Below are 19004 nucleotides of genomic sequence, written 5' to 3'. Positions count from 1 at the left end.
AAAATGAAACAAAAGAAAACAAGGTATGCTTGTATTCTATTTCTAAATGAAATTAGTATTCTGCCATACTAACAATAAATAATTTAAAGTAGACCCTCAAAAAGATTAAATGGGTTGAGAGTAATACATGAAAATTAGCAATTACATTAATAGGAGAAGTGATCAAAATTAATATTAAATGTTGTAAATGTCATTTTGTTTTTAAGGATAAAGAAAAAAAACAACCTACCCTGGGTGAAGCCCAGCCCACTAAGAATTTGGTGAGAATAATTGTATAACTTCTTTTTTCATTAGCTTTTTACTTACCTTAATTTCTTCAGTTTCTCTTTGAATTTTCCCTTTGATGGTTGGTTTGAAAGTATTCATTATAATGTTAATAAAAGACATAAAAAGCTACTTCTTAGAAATTGGAGTCCTTTAAACTTTTTCTTTAAAAAAAAAACTCACTATTTTAAAATAGGAGAAGCTAGGGGATATATCAAAGCATTCATTTTTTAAAAAGCAACAACATTGAGACATGACTAATTAATAGGCAAAAGACACAAGCAAACCATCTAGAAGAATATAAACCAGAAAATAAGCATGAGAAGAGAGGAGCCAGCCTTCTTTGTTAATAAAGAAATACAAATTAAAAATGAATAGCCCATTTTATACCTATTTTATCAGTATAGAGTATTCAGCATATATGTGTGAATACTCTATATTAAGTATTTATACTAGTAAATATTGTATATTATATAGCAATATAAAATATTTTTGAATGAAAAACTCATAATAAATATGATTAAACATTAATGATATAAATATCAACTAGGAAAGGACATGTAAAAATAAACACCCCTGGTTCATAAGAGCGATGGGTTTTTCCTTTATATTTTCATTGTTATTATTGTCATTTGACCAATAGATACATGGGAACATGAAAATTCCTTACTCCTCTTAGAGAAGCAGGAGGAGCTTGCTCACCCTGGGACTCAGGAAACCTAGGAATTCCACCTAAAGTGGCAGAGTTGAGATGAACACACGAGCAATGTAAATACAATGATGGCTTCTAAGAACATTTGGGTGGTGGGCACAAAATGCAATGTGCGGATCCTGTGTCATAGAAGTAAATGTTCACGTGAAACCTATATGATCCTATTAACCAGTGTCACACCAATAAACTTAATAAAAAAGAAAAGAAAAGAAATAAAGGGCATGAGAATAAAAATAGAAATAAAATTTGGAAAGACAAAAAAGGGAGTTAAGCCCTGGCTGGCGTAGCTCAGTGGATCGAGCATGGGCTGTGAATCAAAGTGTCGCTGGTTCGATTCCCAGTCAGGGCACATGCCTGGGTTGCAGGCCAAGTCTCCACTTAGGAGCACACAAGAGGCAACCAAACATTGATGTTTCTCTCCTTCCCTTCCTCTTTCTCTAAAATATAAATAAAAATAAAATCTTTTAAAAAAAGGGAGTTAATATCTGTCTTCTTAGGATTACGGAAATAAAATCATGGTTCTTTGTTTTTGTTTTTTTAATGAATGTTCCATCTTGATCTCTGAGGAAAAGTCATGAAATTTTCACATCTATGCATTTAAATCTGCTTAGTCGCATAAATCTCAATTTATATTTTTAAAATATGTCCTAGAACCCTCATTAAGAAGTCTATAGAAATTCTTCTTCATATTTACCTTTGATATCTGTTGTTTACCTTTGATATTTGTGCTAATCTTTCGAATGGATTATTTAAAGGCCAAAAGTTAATCTGTTAGTAAGTAAATACCTAAAAGAGATATGAACCTATGACTTAAAATAGAATAGCTGAGCTCAAGACCCAGTCATCATACTTCACATGTGACCGTGGCAGCTTATTTATCCTCTCTGCAGCTCAGTTTTCTCATCTATGGGGGGGGGCGCAATCAGCAATACCTTAGAGGAATAGATAAAATGAAATAATATATGTGAAGCACTGAGCATAATACTGACCTAGAAAACACCCAATAATTGGATCCTTTCTCAGTGAAGAATTCCTCTGCCATGTACCAGTCCCACTTTTGGGGGGCTTTCAGGAGTATAACTGAATATAGGCAACACTACTCCCCTGTATGTCTCTTCAATGTGAGGTCCCTTTTTTCCATTTTCTGTAGGTTGTATAGGTAACACTTTTTAAGATTTTCATCAGGAAATGAGGCAGGTGTCCTCCATACTCTAGTGAAGACCACACTGTTGGGGTGGACCTCAGGGCACAAACTCCATCAGGTAGATCCTAATTAATCATCTTTGCCAAAACACTCTGCATATTTTCAGTGTTAACTATTCCTTCCCGCCAAAAATACATTTTTCCATATTACAAAACTTTTTTGAGTAATTTACAAATATTGTTGTCACAAAAGTTGAAACAACATTCTTGTCTCACTGTTACAGCTGCCCAACACAGCTCTTTAATGAATTCTAGATCTTAAACCACAACAACCACAACTAGAGTTAGCAATCATAGCTTAAAAATATCATGCAAGATTCTCCTTTTCCATGACACCAAATTTTCAGTAGAACCTATGATGATGAGAATTAAAGAAATGCATAGTTGGAAATGTGTATATTTATAAAAATGTGAACTTAAAACTTTTTTTTTATGCATTTCTGTAGGAAGAGAAAAAATCTTTAAGGGAACAGAAAAGACAGGATGAAATGTGTTTCCTAAAGATACTACTAGAAAAGATAAAAACTTGTTGGAATAAAATTTTGAGAGGCCCTAAAGAACATTGAAAAGTATGGTGTGACAATATAAAAATGTGTGAACTTTAGTTGCGTCCTTCAAGAACTGATCTGCTCATGCAATTTTTTTGGAGAAGAATGCCTTCTAGAAGTTACTGAATGCATCCTGGTAAGAATGGGTTAGAGCAGTTGAGAAATACACACTGTGGTACTTCAAGATGGACTTAAACAATGGAAACTGAATGCTGCAATCAATAAAATATTTCATGTGTATGTGGACACAGATCGGCTGGTGTTAATTTTGTGCTGATGTTTGTAAGATGATTCATGTAAGGTATTAGCTGCAATATTAATTATTTAGACCTATTAAAAAGTTGAAAAGAAATTAAAATCTGTGATGTATATAAAGGTTACAAGAATTAAAAATGAACATTGCTTTATTACTAAAATATTTTATGGCCTCCACCGCATCAGTATACTGCAGTAAGTGTGGAAATTGTTGTCATCTGTGCTGAAAATGTTTCAGAGTTAACAGTGAGCTATGGATAATGCCCATGCAAACAGGTCATTTATATTACTTAAAGTAACAACATAAAAGAGTACAAGATGCTTAAGAAAGGTATTAAGACATGTAATTAAACATGAATGTATTGCACAGTGCCTGTAATAAATGGCATAGCAAATGTTTTAAAATGAAAACTAAAGAATAATTTCACAAAGTAGGAAGTCATCTGTTCTAAGGATGCTAAACCATAGTACTGAGTTTCTTCTGTCATTTATGTGTAATAAAACATGTCTAAATGAGCTTTCAATTTGGGAAGTATATTTTTAAGAGAATAATATATGTTTGCCTTTTAATTAATGGAATGTATATATTTAATTTTGATAGTATATCTGTATATTAAACTATTTTCATACAGTATTACAAGCAAATAGTTTACTTTGGATAACATTTCTTCTATGATAATAAATGACCTATGTATTAACACTGTCAGATTCACTTAATTGCAACAGGATTTTTTTTCTCAGTTTTATTGGGAAATAATTGACACACATCATTGTGTACATTTAAGGTATATCTCATGATGTTTTGTTATACATATGTTGTGAAATGATTAACACATTAGGTTTAGCTAATATCCATCTTCTCATATAATAAAAAAGGAAAAATATCTTCTCCTTATGATGAGAACTTACAGGATTTACTCTGAACAACTCTCTTATATAGCATACAGCTAGATATGTTAGCTATATTCATCATCTTGTACATTATAGTCCTAGTACTTAGTTACCTCATAACAAAAGCTTGTACCTTTTGACATGCCTCCAGTTACCCCCTGCCCCTACCCTCTATGTCTAACAACCAGTGTGATCTCTTTTTCTATGAGCTTCTATTTTTAGTTTCTACATATGAGATCATATGGTATTTGTCTTTCTCTGTCTAACTTATTTTACCTAACATAATGCATTCATTCAAAGTCTATCCATGTTGTCACAAATGGTAGAATTTCCTCATTTTTATGGCTGAATTTTATATAAATATGATATATATTTATCATATATAATATATGTATATATATATACACATACATCTATATACTGTCCATCTATATACTAACCATTGTTAATATAATGGAAACAGTTTGAGTGACATTGATGTAATCTGGCAGCCAAGGAGGGTGGACTGGAATGTGTGTGTGTGGACAATGATGACTTCACTGTACTAAGTAGTGGGGGTGGTAGATGCTGTTGAGTGAGCATGTGTACTGTGTGGCCATTGCATTCAATATGACTGAGAGAATAGAGCTATAAATCTGCATCAAATTTTGCATTAAGCTTGAACAATTCTCCGTGGACACTATTCAGATGATTCAGAAGGATGCAGCTGTGGGTGACTGGTGATTGGCAGCTTCATCACAACAATGCACCTGCTCATGCATCCCATCTCATGCAGAGTTTTTAGCCAAAACATCAAGTCTTCAGAAACATCTGAGGGTGACTCAGCCCTCCTACAGGCCAGATTTGGTGCCCTGTGACTCCTTGGCTTTTCCCCAAACTAAAATCACCTTTGAAAGGGAAGAGATTTGGAGAACTATGTAAAGGCCAAGTTGCCTACTTCAAAGGGGACTGAGGTGTCATGGTCCTATGTACAACGTCTCTTGTATCTTATCTTTTCAATAAATGTCTCTGTTTTTTATATTACATGGCTGGAAACCTTCTGAATATATATATATATATATATATATATATATATATATATATATATATATATAATCTCATGACTTCATCTATTCATCAGTAGACACTTAGATTTCTCCCCTGCTTTGGCTATTGTGAATAATTCTACTATAATAGGGGTGCAGTTACCTTCTGCAGTTGCTGTTTCTGTTTCCTTTGGACATATTTCCAAAAGTAGAATTTCTGCATCATATGGTAGTTGTTTTTAATTTTTTAAGGCTCCTCTATAGTGGCTGAGCCAAATTACCTTCCCAGCAACAGAGCACACATGTTCCCTTTTCCCCATATCCTAGCCAGCATTCGTTACCTCTTGTCTTTTTGATGATGGCCATTCTAAGAGGCATGAGGTGATATTGCCTCACAGTTTAAAACTGCACTTCCCTAATGACTAGTGACTTAACAGCATTTTTTAAGTTAAGATTCTTAATGTTATTACCCAAAGCAATTTACAGATTCAATGCAATACCTATTAAAGTACCAATGGCATATTTCACAGACATAGAACAAACATTTCAAAAATTTATATAGAACCATAAACAACCCCAAATAGCAGCTGCAATTTTGAGAAAGAAGAGCAAAGGAGGGATCACAATAGCTGATATCAAACTGTATTACAAGGCCACTGTAATCAAAACAGCCTGGTACTGGCATAAAAACAGGCACATAGACCCACGGAACAGAACAGAGAGCCCAGAAATCAACCCAACTCTCTACAGTCAATTAATATTTGACAAAGAAGGCAGTAACATCAAATGGAGTAAAGATAGCCTCTTCAACAAATGGTGTTGGGAGAATTGGACAGCTACGTGCAAAAAAATGAAATTCAAGCAACTTACACCATACACCAAAATAAATTCAAGGTGGACAAAAGACTTAAATATAAGCCGTGACACCATTAAAGTCCTAGAGGAGAACATCAGCAAGAAAATCTCAGATATTTCACGCAGCAACATTTTTACCGATATGTCCCCTAAAGCAAGGAATATAAAGGAAAGAATACACAAATGGGATCTCATCAAAATTAAAAGTTTCTGTATGGCTAAAGAAAACAGCATCAAAATGAAAAGAGAACCAACTGTATGGGAAAACATATTTGCCAATGATACCTCAGACAAGGGTTTAATCTCCAAAATATACAAAGAACTTATACGACTCCACTCTAAGAAGACAAGCAACCCAATTAAAAAGTGGGCAAAGGACTTGAACAGACATTTCTCCAAGGAGGACATACAGAAGATCCGGGGAAACATGAAAAGATGCTCAATATCACTGGCTATCAGAGAGATGCAAACTAAAACCACAATGAGATACCACTTTACACCAGTCAGAATGGCCATCATAAACAAAGAAACAAACAACAAATGTTGGAGAGGTTGTGTGGAAAAGGGGACCCTAGTTCACTGTTGGTGGGATTGCAGATTGGTACAACCATTATGGAAAACAGTATGGAATTTTCTCAGAAAAATAAAAATGGATCTGCCTTTTGACCCAGCAGTTCCACTGCTGGGATTATATAATAAGAACCCTGAAACACCAATCCAAAAGAACCTATGCACCCCAATGTTCATAGCAGCACAATTTATAATAGCCAAGAGCTGGAAGCAACCTAGGTGCCGATCAGTAAATGAATGGATCAAAAAATTATGGTAGATATACACAATAGAATTCTATGCAGCAGAAAGAAAGGAACTCCTACCCTTTGCAACAACTTGGATGGAAATGGAAAGCATTATGCTGAGTGAAATAGGCCAGGTGTTGAAAGACAAATACCATACGATCTCACCTTTAACAGGAACCGAAACAACAAAACAAACAAACAAGCAAAATATAACCAAAGACACTGAAACAGAGAACAGGGGGACGGTGACCAGAGGGGAGAGGGGAGGGAATTTCAGGGGAAAAAGGGGTTTATAGGAACAAGTATAAAGGACACACAGACAAAAACTAAGGGGGTGGAAATGGGAGAGAATGGGGAGCACTGGGGGGTGGGCTGGGGTGGGAGTAAAAGACAGAAAACTGTACTTAAACAATTAAAATTAAAAAAAGATTTTTAATGTTGCCCTACTATTTGATCCCTTTTTTACTGAATATATAACCTTTAATACCATATTACCAAGAATGTATGAAACCAGTAATAGTACTGTTAAATATTTTGCATAAATATTTTTCCACACTTCAGATTATTCCTCCAAGAATTAATTTTATAAATAAAATTATTAGGTTACGAGACATGAATATTTTAAAGGCTTTTAAATTAAATTTAGTTACCTTATAAAAAGTATTATCAATTTATATTTCCACTGTGAATAGATAAAGTCTTTCATCATCATGCCCCATGGCAGTTTTCAGTTTTATAATTTAAGGTTGTTAATCTGATTAATCAAATCAACTGTTGAGTGTACTCAGAACTACCAGCACCCTCCTCCTATTCCCAGCCTAATTGCTGCAAATTCAAAATTGTATAGAAGCTGAGGTGCTTGGACAAAGAGAATAAAAGAAAGTAAAAGTGGAGAGTTATGTAAGATAACACTAAATGGAGGGAAGTGACAGTAACTTTCACACGACATCGCTTTTTCTTGGCCATCTGGGCAATGCAAGTTGCCCACATTTTACAGCTGGAGCGGACCCACTACACACACATCATTCCCATGGCCACTAGCCTTTCTCTCCAAAAGGTAATGCAGCTGTCATACACCCCAGGTGTCCACCTGAGCATTGGGACAGGGAAAAAAAATAGAAAATGAGGAATAGCCCGCTGTTTAACCTGTGATAAGAAGCTCCATTTTCAACCTTCTGCATCATTTTGTTGGTAATTTTATAATAAAGTTCTATTAAATCCTCTTTTGTCCTAAGTTGTAATTGCTTACATATCAGCTTCTTCAAATAAATTACTGAATATGTCAACTTCAGGGCGAAAACTTCATCACATATTATTTCTCTTGATTTTTAAGACTTCACACAATGAAGGCCACATAAAGGATATTTAAAATGTTTATAAAGTTTTAGCTTTGTGCATGTTAGCATTATTTAGTCTAGGCAATTTATTCAACTCCTGTTTAAGTAGATGTCACTCTCACATGTCATGTTGTTAGGCTAGATGGCTGAAAACAGTCTTAAGTTAAAGGAGATTATAACTGCTGTACAACTGAAATGAAATATTAAAGTAATAGACTGGACAGTATTTGGTAATGTGCATGAGTAATATGTTAGAGATCTATAATTGATAACAAAATACTGAGGCAAATAGCAAATATTTCTATCAATTATAAGCACCGTGGTGCCCAAAATGAGCTAGCTAGACTAGGTTTCTGAGAACCAACATATAGATTGTAAAATCAGGACAAAACAAAAGCAACCTAGCTCTTATAAAACTCTGTGATTTCATGTTTCTAAAAAAAAAATTCATACCTATATTGCTGAGAGGCCTTTAAAATAACTACAGGGCTGGTAATATTATCCAAAAACACCCCCTAGTGACAGAAACAGCAAGTCACACTTTCACATGCAGTCAGTGAGTATCCTGACTATAACATTTAACTGAAGAAATTTTAAATGAAACTAAAAATGAGTGTGGCTATCACTAACTTCATTTTAATGATTCCACTGCTCTTTAAATAATGTGGTCAGTTGAAAAATTCAATCTATTTAATTATTAAAAACATACTTACCATATGAAATACTTATTATACCTGCAACGCAAATACATACAAGAGTCCTTCCTGCTCTTTGCAGCTGTGTACCTCTGTACAGGGTGGTGTCAGGCCAAACAGCTGGGGAACAGAGTAGGGGTGCCCAGAAGAGGCTGGCCCTCCTTGCACAGGGAGGAGCTGCTGGTGGAGGGAAATTGCCTCAGGTAACTGTAAACAAGCCAGGGTGTGTTGCTCTGGCAACTGAGCAGCAAGGCCAGCAACAAGAAGGGCAGAGAAGAGGGCCCCTGGGGTGGGGGGAAACAACCAAAAACGGAGCTGGGGCTTGATAGCCTTCCCACAATTTGGGGCTACTGTAAACATTCAATACTGCTTGTGACACTGGCTGCACAGCACCTGTGTAAGCTGGGGGGCAAAAGTCCCACCCTGATATGAGACCCACGCAGGACTGGAGACTGCCCCCTTGCAGAACAGGGCACTCACAGAGGGGCAAAGGCGAACGTGGTGAACATTAGCACACATTGGTTGAAAAGTTGGACAGTCCCAGTGGCTTGTGGCAGCAGGGGGATTGGGGGACTTGAAAACACAATGCAGGCAGCTCAACCTCTGCTCTTCCTCTCAAGGAGGTTGGAAGTGGCACATGGAGGAGTGAACTGGGAACATTCCTCAGCCCCACGGGTGCAGGCAGCCTTGGGCACCTGGGCCACATGGGCAGTTTTCCCTGCAACACAGTCTGGAGTGATCTGGCAGTCCCAAGAGGGAATGCTGGTGGGGAAAGGGAGACACGGACCTCACGAGTGCACACCAGAGAGAGAAATGCTGGAGCTGGAGAAACAGAGACCCCTTTGAGTAACAACCTTGAACTGCAGATTAAGAATGATGGGGAACTTCTGGGCATGGGTTTGGACATTAAGCTTTTGGGGAACACAGGAATTTTTGTACTTTGAGAAAGAGCAGCAGCTCCTCCCTGTGCATTTACTTTTGTACTTTGAGAAAATATAAGTAGGAAAGAGGGGCAGGAATGCTCCCAGGCCCCTCAAATTGGGAACCCTGTTAATAAAAACATCTTCCTTCCCCCAAAGTATCTGTGTTATGTGTGAACATAGTGGCAAGCTGCCGGACCCCACGCTGCCTGGTTACACCTCTTCCTATTATTTTTTTCACTTGCTGAGCTTCTACTCATGATAGCAATGTTCATTTCTAGCCTAAGAAACAGTGAGTACAAATATGTCTAATCTGATATTTTCACTAGAGATAAACCTTGTTTAAAATTTTAAACACGATAGTCTCAACCATTAAGTATTCATTGTAAGTGAATACTTTTTGCCATTAAATTGTATGGACCTAATTAGAAACACCCATAATGTTTCTTATCAACCTTGACTTCACTGTTTTCAATTGCTAAATTTTATTGGCTATAAAATATTTATATGCCTTAAAAATCTGTGACATAACATATTTACAACACTCTGAGGTCAAAAACACTTCAATAAAATAGTAGTAATTTCTTTGACAGCTGATGACACACACAAAAAAAACCCTCTCAATTAAAAGCTAGTATTATTTTAAAATATATTTTTATCTCAAACATTTTCTTTATATAGTTCAGTATATTCCTATCTATGTTTGGCTAAAAGATGACATCAATGAAAATCAACAAGCAATTTTTTCTTCATGTCTTTATTGAATATGTTCAAAAATGAAAACTTGTTTGTAATAAAAAACAGTGAACAGGAGACAACAGCAGTTATAATAATCTTGCCTTTTCAAGCTAATAACTTTCAGGATAATATTTTTACACTTTAATTTAAGCTTACAATCTCTTAAATTCTACCACACTGGAAAAAACTGGTAAAAATAAATAATAGTGATGCTTAGATCTAGAAAAATTTCTTAAAGACCAAACTATTGCACAACAAATCAATGTGAGACTGATATATGTAATATAAAATGCATTTAAATGCATTGTCATAACATGTTTCATAATTCATGAATATATTTCACATACTATTTATAATATTCTCTGTGGTGTGGAATTGGATATTTTACAAATTTATTTTCCATGTAGTACAATATAACATTTACTTGCTACTAGAAAATTCAGTGAGAAACAAAAATGTATCACTTTACTTGGGCCATTTTTCTACTCTTTTCTTGGGGAGACAAAAAATTATGTGATACCATATTATGTCATTCATATATGGAATCTAATGAACGAAATAAACAACAAAATAGAAATAGACTCATAGATAGAGAACAGAGATGTCAGAGGTAACAGGGCTGGGGGCTGGGTGAAAAGGTGAAGGGATTAAAAAACCACGTCATAAACAGACCAACAGCAAAGAGAGTGGGAGGAGGTGGGAGAGGTGAAAGGCAGAGATAAATCATACGGTGGCTGAGGGAGACTTGACTTGGGGTGATGAACACACAATGCAATGCACAGATGATGTGTTACAGAACTGTACACCTGAAACATATATAATTTTATTAACCAATGTCATCCCGATAAATTCAATAAAAATACTTAAAAGGAAACAGAGCCCAGTTCTAGATAAAACAAGAATTGAAGTTCTCTATATGATTTATAACCTCAGAAGAGAAGAACATAAATTATTGAAATGGAAATCTAATTGCACATTATCCTCCTAGATTTATTGTAGCTAATCTAGTTGGTGAATTCTTTTCTGACCAATATGACTGAATAAAGATGACCAGAGCAAGTTAATAAAAAGTCACAATAGAAACTATAATGTAAGTAAAATTACAATTCCCATTACATTCAGTTTCTATCTCTTGGCTAAATGGAAAAAAATGAATACAATTATTAAGTATAAGAATAAATGAATTTCAAAGAAAACTGTCAGCCACAAATTTCTACATTGATCCTTATAATTAAGCAGAATCATAAGAAGCTAGAAGTTGCCAATAAAAGATTTGTTTGTACCTTTATAATACCAATACGATCAGAGTTGCTGGTTTCACTCAACAGAAATTACTACTGAATTACTGAATATGGTTTTACACAAGCAAAGAGATTTACTACTAAATACTATGTTACACTGAGTGTGACAATAATTAAATACTATATTTTAGCCCAAGTTAAAGAATATAATTACATTTTTGTGAATGTTTAATTACGAAAGTCAGATATGCAGTAAAGCAATGCATTTTCAGTGGCTTTTCATTGTGATGTGAATGGTGTTTCAACATGAAAAACTAAAAAGAAAATATAAGTAGGAAAAACTACATATTCTCTTAACCTACTAATAACTATACCTAACTATACTTGAAGGGGCTAAAATTCAAAACTTTTACCTGTATGCCCTCCACTACTAGTTATTTACCAAATTATTATTTATTAGGTGAGGTGGTTGGTTTTAAAATTAATTAAAGTAATTTCTTCTATGTTCAGATACATAGAAATAAACATAAACTATTTTGAGGAAAATTTTTGCAACTTATGTTAATTACATTTCCAAACTTTGTAAAAATGAAGTAGAGTAAATTAAAACTACTCTTTAGACATGAAGTTATGGAAAAGAAAGAAAATAAGTGAAATTTGAAGATACAGCTGGAAGTAAAAAGGAATATACTTTCAACTAATATACACAGAGGTAAAATATTCAGTAACAACTAGAATAGATACATTTGTATTTTCAGCTTTGTGTCTCTGGAAAGAAAACGACATGATTATATTTTCAGAAAATGAGTAAAAATATTTAAATTACATCATTAATCATACACTAAGTAAAGGGTAACACAGAACTTAGGGTTTTTTCTTTTTAAAAATATTTATAAAATTAATTGTTGAAGAGCTCTATATCAAAATGACCCAATTTAACTAAAAATAGTCTCTTCAATTCCAAGCATACTAATCTACCATCATAGATACTACCTGAAAATAGGCACCAATAAGAAAACATTTATTCTGATTTTTTACTCAAAGTAATGATTATCCTAAACTTGAAGGACTAAACATTGGAGTTGGAAAGCTTGTAAAGGAATACTTAATGTGTTTTAACAACCAAAGACTATAATATGTAAGTTAATGATTCCACTTGAAATTATTTTCTAACATATGAGTGTTTCCTTGAATGGCACAATTTGGGGTATCAGGAATTTATTATATACAGTATATATACACATATATACACATGCACCCACACACATTACATAGCCGGAAGAATTCTGCTCTAAAAATTCCTGGAAAAATCGTAACAATTTTAGGACAAAATAACTAGGGGAAGTGCTCTAGCAAGCAGCAGCAATAGTCATAAAACTCTGGACTTTGCTCTTTTTCATTTGAGATTTTGCTCACAGAACCATTCTTCGGATGCCACATTCACAGCAGAACTTGGCCCATTCTACAGGGTATTTAGTTCCACACTCATGGCAGAATTTTGGTAAGTGTCCAGATGAATTTCCTTCAATGCCTTTAATGTTCCCACCATTGAGTGAGGATACACAGTTTCCATCTGGCCTGGAGAAGTACAGAAAAAAGTTCACATTAGCTGTTTCAACTCCCCCATATGCTTGGAAACAGGGCATAATATTAAGTATGACTAAAAAGCTTGCTTAATCTCACATTTAATATTCTTGCAGTTCAGATTAAGAAAAAAATCCTCTTTTAGTAAATAATAAAATGCTAATTTTTTTAGCATTGTATTTGTTCTTAAGTAATGTCTTTACATCTATCCTCCAGCTCACTTCTCTTTTCTTTCACTCTGTCTAAATTACAGTTTAAACAATCTCTTAAGTCTTTTAGTGTTCTTCGTTATATTGAGTTCTGTTTGGTTCTTTCGCACAGGTGTTCAAATACCTATGGCAGAATACTGTCATATTAATGATTCCAATTCCCCCATTTGTTGACATACTTTAAACAGATTCATAAATCAATGTTTGATGATTTCAACATCATAGGTATTGGGGTTTTTTGTTTGTTTACTTGTTTTCAAAACTGGTGACAGATTGCTAGTTTCTTTGTATAGCTTGGAATTTCTCTGTGTATCTTTTAGGTCAGAACTATGTGCTCATGTTTGCTTACCTGTGAGAACTGGAAATGGAGCTGCTAAACCAAACTAAGTTATTTTTCCCAGTTAAGAATCTCTTAGAATATGCAGATATTGTACCACAAACCCTAAACTCATGTGAAGGTAAGCCTACAGTTACGAAAAGTCAGTGGGAACTCTTGCATTCCTCTGAACCATGGCTGAGACAGACAGGTTTCTTTGGGGTCTCCTCTTCCAGGTTGGCGGAATTTTTTCCCCTAGTATATCCTTTGAGTATCGTGAGGAAAGATTGACAGAACGTTCTAATTTTCGGTGGACATATCTGACCTTGGGACAACTTCCTGGCTGTTTAATGAAAACCTAATAAAGATGGATGGAATGCCAACTGTTTTCCCAGGCAACGGTGTTTACACGTTGTCCACTAAAACCGGACATACCATATGCTCAGGAAAACCTGGAAGCCATGGATATGGGATTGTTACAAGAGATATTGCTCCTTTCGGGACACAGAATGTCTAATTAAACTGTGTGTATACCCATACATGAGATCTTGTTCACACCTGAGCTGTCACTTGGTCACTGGCTCAGAGTAGCACCTGAAGCTGCCTTACTATCATTCCTCATTTCCTATAATTTATTCTAATGCCAAGTGAAAATATTGTCACGTAAGTAGCTCTAGCTGAGCCTAGGATGCCCCTTGGTGGGCATTTTAAAATTCCTGGCTTAGAAAAGAGGAATGCAGGGTGGGAAGTGAAAGCTGAGTCTCTAACTGTTACCCTCTCAGTAAGTCCTAGAAGTCAACTCCTCCCTCCCATGACAACATTAAAACCCAAGCCTAAGTGGTGAACGCCAGTCAAAACCTCAATGGAGCTGCAGTATCAAGGTTAATTTACTAATCTGACCTGGTCTCCTTTACATTTATGTCCCTTAGACTTTTGAGAGCTAAATACCTTGCTCTTATGGTAACTTTATGTACCTTGTTTTAAAACTTTCTGGAACATTTTGTGGACTAACTTCACCCCTTTTTCCCACTGTTAATTCTTATTGTTCCTCTATTATTCTTTCATTTAAAAAATTATTGTACCTCACTGTACATCATGAATTTATGCACCTTGCCTTAAAACTTTCTGGACTAAGTTGAGATGTATATAAAAAAATATCTGTGACTGGGACAATTTCATTCCATGTTTAAAAACAGAGTAAATGTGAAAGTTATTCAAATATTGTGAGAGTTTAGAAAGGGAAGTACATGAATAATCACAACCTCGGCAGGGGAGTCTAAATGTATGAAAATTTATAATAATAGTGGTTTAAAGAGTCTTTATTCAATGTGTAGTTAAAAACACAGACATAAAAAATATATTAATCCAGTAGAACTGAACAAACTATCCTGGAGCACATTTACAACAGTAATCCTAAATACAAAGTTTTAAAAACAAAGACATAAACATTAATCCGGTGGAACCAAACTGTCTTTGAGCATTTATAAAAGTATTATAACTACAAAGTATAGGACTGTATTACTTATGTCCAAAGTATTTCTTTAGTCTATAAATTAAAAGCCATATTAAATAACAAAGGAAAAAACACATTTTCTATCAAAGCCTGATACATATTTTTGTATATGGTCCTTGGAAAACTACATATTCATTTTTATTATGGCTACTAAAGTAACAGAACTAAACATACCTGACTATGTAACTCTCACCATATGTTTTTCTTTTGCTTGTAAGAACACCCGAGGCAGGATTTCGTGCCAAACTAGGTGGTGTGGAGTTTCGAGGTTTGATATTAGCTCTAGAGAGGGAAAGAAGTGGCAGTGAAAAAATATTGAATAGTAATCATTTATTTCCTAAATTCCTACTTGTGTGATTAGAAAAATAATTAGAAGCTGTAAAGAGCTAAGTCAAAAGATTAAAATCAAAATAATTATTTTAAAACTGAAAACGGAAGTTGAAACTAAAGATAAACCAAAGCATCTTGATGGTATATAAATTCAATTAAAATATGTATACATGCTTTACATGAAATATTTAAATTAATCATTCTGAAAAGCTTCAAGATTTTTAAAGTTTAAAATTGACAGTATCCTCAAAATAAAGATGTGGCTTGTTAAATGCCTACAGATCACTGCTAAATAATATGGTAAGTGTATGCGATGTGGTAAAAAAATGAGCTAATCACTTTAAATACTAGCTAACCACTCTAAAGAGTAATAATTCAATTTATGAAACTCTGTTGTGAGAAACATCAACTCACACATAATTTCCCTTTAAAACTTTAGTTTCACTAACTGCATGGCCTGGGCTATCGCTCTCAGTAGAGAGGTTTTGGCTGGGACATCACTAATTCCCTTACTGAGACTCAGGAATCAAGGAAAACTATGGTCACATGACAGTTAACTGTGAATGTACAGGCTCTGGAGATACAGATGCATCTGCACTCAAATCCCAGCTACTATGGACCAACTTTGTGATTGTGGTCAACCTCTCTGAGACCAAGTTCCCTCACTTATAAAATGGGACTATCTTCACTTATAAAGGAAGTTTTAGACATAAATTGCAATTTATATGAACATACTACAAGTTCACATTTCTATAATTGTGCTTACTATATTTGGTATAGCTACTTTTCTAACTGCCTTCATATATAAACTTATTTAATTTACATAGTAGGCAGAATTAATAACTCCACTTTACAAATGAGGCATGTGAGGTGAAGAGTGGTTAAGTCACTTACCAAAGTGACACAGCCTGTATGGTACTAAACCAGTGGTTAGAGGTTCAATAAAGCATCAGTTCCCTCCCCCTCTTTAGAGATTTACTCAAATCTTTTCATTTCAGAAATAAGCAATGTTATGTAATAAACAACTAAATGCTTTTCATATTTCCTTTAAATTGAATGACTAAAACTTTTTTTTGTCTACTTACACAGCAAAGTTGCAGAGCATTTCCTAAAATTTCAAACATCTACGTTGAAAATAATATAGGTAATACAGTATCTATTTCTCAAATACCACTATATGCCAAATATTATACATATATAACTTTGATTAATCTTCACAAAAATCTGTGAAAGTACTATTTATTCCCATTTTAAAGTTGAATAAACATTCATATTCAGAGAGATTAAGTAATTTGCAAAGCTATTGCATGGCCAGAGTACTTGAGATTGGATTTGGGTGGGTCGTATTACAAATCTTATGTTTAATATGCAATGCTGGCATTCAAAGAGGCTGGTCTGAATAGTGAGGGACTTTAAATTATTGCTAAACTTAGACAAGAATCACCTTTCACATTGGTGCATGGATAGATTACCCCTGGACCTCAAATGGCCTTCAAATAGTCACTGCCAGTCCACCAGTGAAGTGTATTCTACTCTATTAGGCCCTCTAAAGATGTTGCAGAACTGCTACTATGCCTTTTTAGGAATTCAATCTCTAAAAAAATCATGCAAGTGAGTGGTAGTTCCTTCAGTGAAAGTCATCAGAAGAATAGAAAGGACACATTTTTTATTTTTTGGCTCTGGAAGCAAGAAGCAAGTCTTATTAGAAATCCTATCACTTTCGTATAATATGTACATGAGATATACAGATAACACCAATACACCCATGCATACACACACTCACAATTTTACCAAATGAATAATTTTAAATTGTTTAAATAATTAAAAATTTAAAAATTAGGGGGGAATAAGATTATAAACAATAACCACTATTATTAAATGTCGATCACATATTTTTAGTAATATCTTCTAAAAGGCAGAATCTGAATGTTAAGACCATTCTCAGAGATTGTAAAGATCTGTCTTGATCAGTACCTGACACCTGTTGCCCCAGGCTCACAGGGTCAAATCTGCCTACTATATGTAGTTCAAGAAGTTATAAAAGAAGGTTTAATTTTGAAATTGCACTCAATTGAGCTTACTGCTAGTCAGTGTTTTTTTCAGATCTGCTTCAGTGACTATAGACAGCAGTAGTAATACAAAGAAAAATGGTTCAGGGCAGATTCTTCCTTCTAGGACTTATCATTAACTACTTAACAACAGCTCATGGCTGCTGGCTGCTAATAAATTCAAGACTTCACCCATCCTTATTTTACTGTATATCTAGTTAAAAGTATTACTTTTCACACACAGTAAGAGAATATTATACAGTAGACCCTGGTTCCTAAGTGAACTCTACCTAAGTGAATTCTATCAAATAATATATTTACAAGCTTTAATAAGTAATTTATTAGGCCCTACTTTCATCATTTTAAAATGAGGGCTAAAAAATAAATAAAATGAAAGGGCTAGACCTCTCATTTGTATTGGAGCCCAAATGAGCAAATTTGAAGACTTATATAGACAAGTTCCAAAGTGACTTTCATATTTTTTCTTTGCGTAAGGTAGAATTTATAACCATTTAACAAAAAGACAGGATCCCTACATGAAATGTTTTCTAAGATCATTTTTCCTGCCTTTTTTTTGATTAATCATCATCTGCTTAACTAAAATATAATCTAACAATATTATATAATACTCCTATATATGGCATAATACTTCCTATACTCATAAAAATATTACTCAAAAAACAGCTTTTTAAAATTAATGATTATTGAAGATGATTGCTATTCCAACCCTTTAAAAATTAATGGAATAAAATATATGCAATAAAGCAGTTTTAGAACAATGGAAATGTTTAGCAAAAATCAAGCTGTTGTAAGTCCTAGAAGATTATTTAGCACTTCTTGGCTTAAAAAACGATTAAAATGAGATTTTTTAAAGTATAGGAATGTACAAGTTTATAGTATTATAGTATCTAGAGCTTTTAAGGAAATATGGGAAAAAGATTAACCAAACTGAGTTACAAATACTTACTTGTAAATGGGTAATAACTCATATCTTTTGATGGCACTGTCTGATTTTGTATCACTGTCATAGAACCTTTGCACATATCTTCCAGTTCGAAGTGGAGGGCCTAACTTGTCCATCTTACTATTAAAATATATAAAGGTGTACCCATAAGGAAATAGCTACATTTGTTTCTTTATATAATTTTTAAGATATTATTCTGGTTCATCAGAAATCCACTCCCCAATCTCTTACTTATCTCACTTCCAGGGTCAGGACTAATTTCAAAAGGAATCTTCAGAAAGTTCATACAATGTCCATTATTAAGTATAAAAATTCTGACTAGGCAGGCAATCTTGCCAGTTTTGATGACTAGCCAAAGAAATGCCATATTTATGCATAGCAGGGCAGTAAAATTAATGAAGACACTTAAGACAACAATTGTTTCAAGTAAAATTGTGAAGCTAGAACAAACTGAAAGTTGTTATTTTATTTTATTTTTTTAAGATTTTATTTATTTATTTATTTATCTTTAGAGGGAAAGGGAAGGAGAGAGGGAAAGAAACATCAATGTATGGTTGCC

General features: G+C 34.2%; 2 protein-coding genes across 5 annotated transcripts in view; one reads left to right on the top strand and one right to left on the bottom strand.

Moving 5' to 3' along the window:
* Positions 1–3606, top strand: part of IL7 (interleukin 7) — a 46512-nt gene extending 42906 nt beyond the window's left edge. The window contains exons 5-6 of one of the 3 annotated variants that reach the window (XM_037150096.2): positions 207–260; positions 2626–3606. In XM_037150096.2, coding sequence (XP_037005991.1) covers positions 207–260; positions 2626–2745 — 174 coding nt within the window. In that variant the 3' untranslated portion in view covers positions 2746–3606. The remainder of the gene's footprint in view (positions 1–206; positions 261–2625) is intronic. The other 2 variants (XM_037150097.2, XM_053661008.1) reach the window with 2 other exon arrangements.
* Positions 3607–10262: 6656 nt separating this feature from the next.
* ZC2HC1A (zinc finger C2HC-type containing 1A) overlaps positions 10263–19004 on the bottom strand; it is a 58495-nt gene continuing 49753 nt past the window's right edge. The window contains exons 8-10 of one of the 2 annotated variants that reach the window (XM_053661214.1): positions 18449–18565; positions 15278–15385; positions 10263–13059 (exon numbers count right to left, since the gene is read on the bottom strand). In XM_053661214.1, coding sequence (XP_053517189.1) covers positions 12894–13059; positions 15278–15385; positions 18449–18565 — 391 coding nt within the window. In that variant the 3' untranslated portion in view covers positions 10263–12893. The remainder of the gene's footprint in view (positions 13060–15277; positions 15386–18448; positions 18566–19004) is intronic. The other variant, XM_053661213.1, reaches the window with a different exon arrangement.

The sequence above is a fragment of the Artibeus jamaicensis genome, unplaced genomic scaffold (genome assembly GCF_021234435.1).
Source record: "Artibeus jamaicensis isolate MK-2021 breed Jamaican fruit bat unplaced genomic scaffold, CSHL_Jam_final scaffold_916, whole genome shotgun sequence".
NCBI lineage: Eukaryota > Metazoa > Chordata > Mammalia > Chiroptera > Phyllostomidae > Artibeus > Artibeus jamaicensis.
The sequence above is the reverse complement of the archived record's forward strand: the minus strand, read 5'-3'. Positions and strand labels throughout refer to the sequence as shown.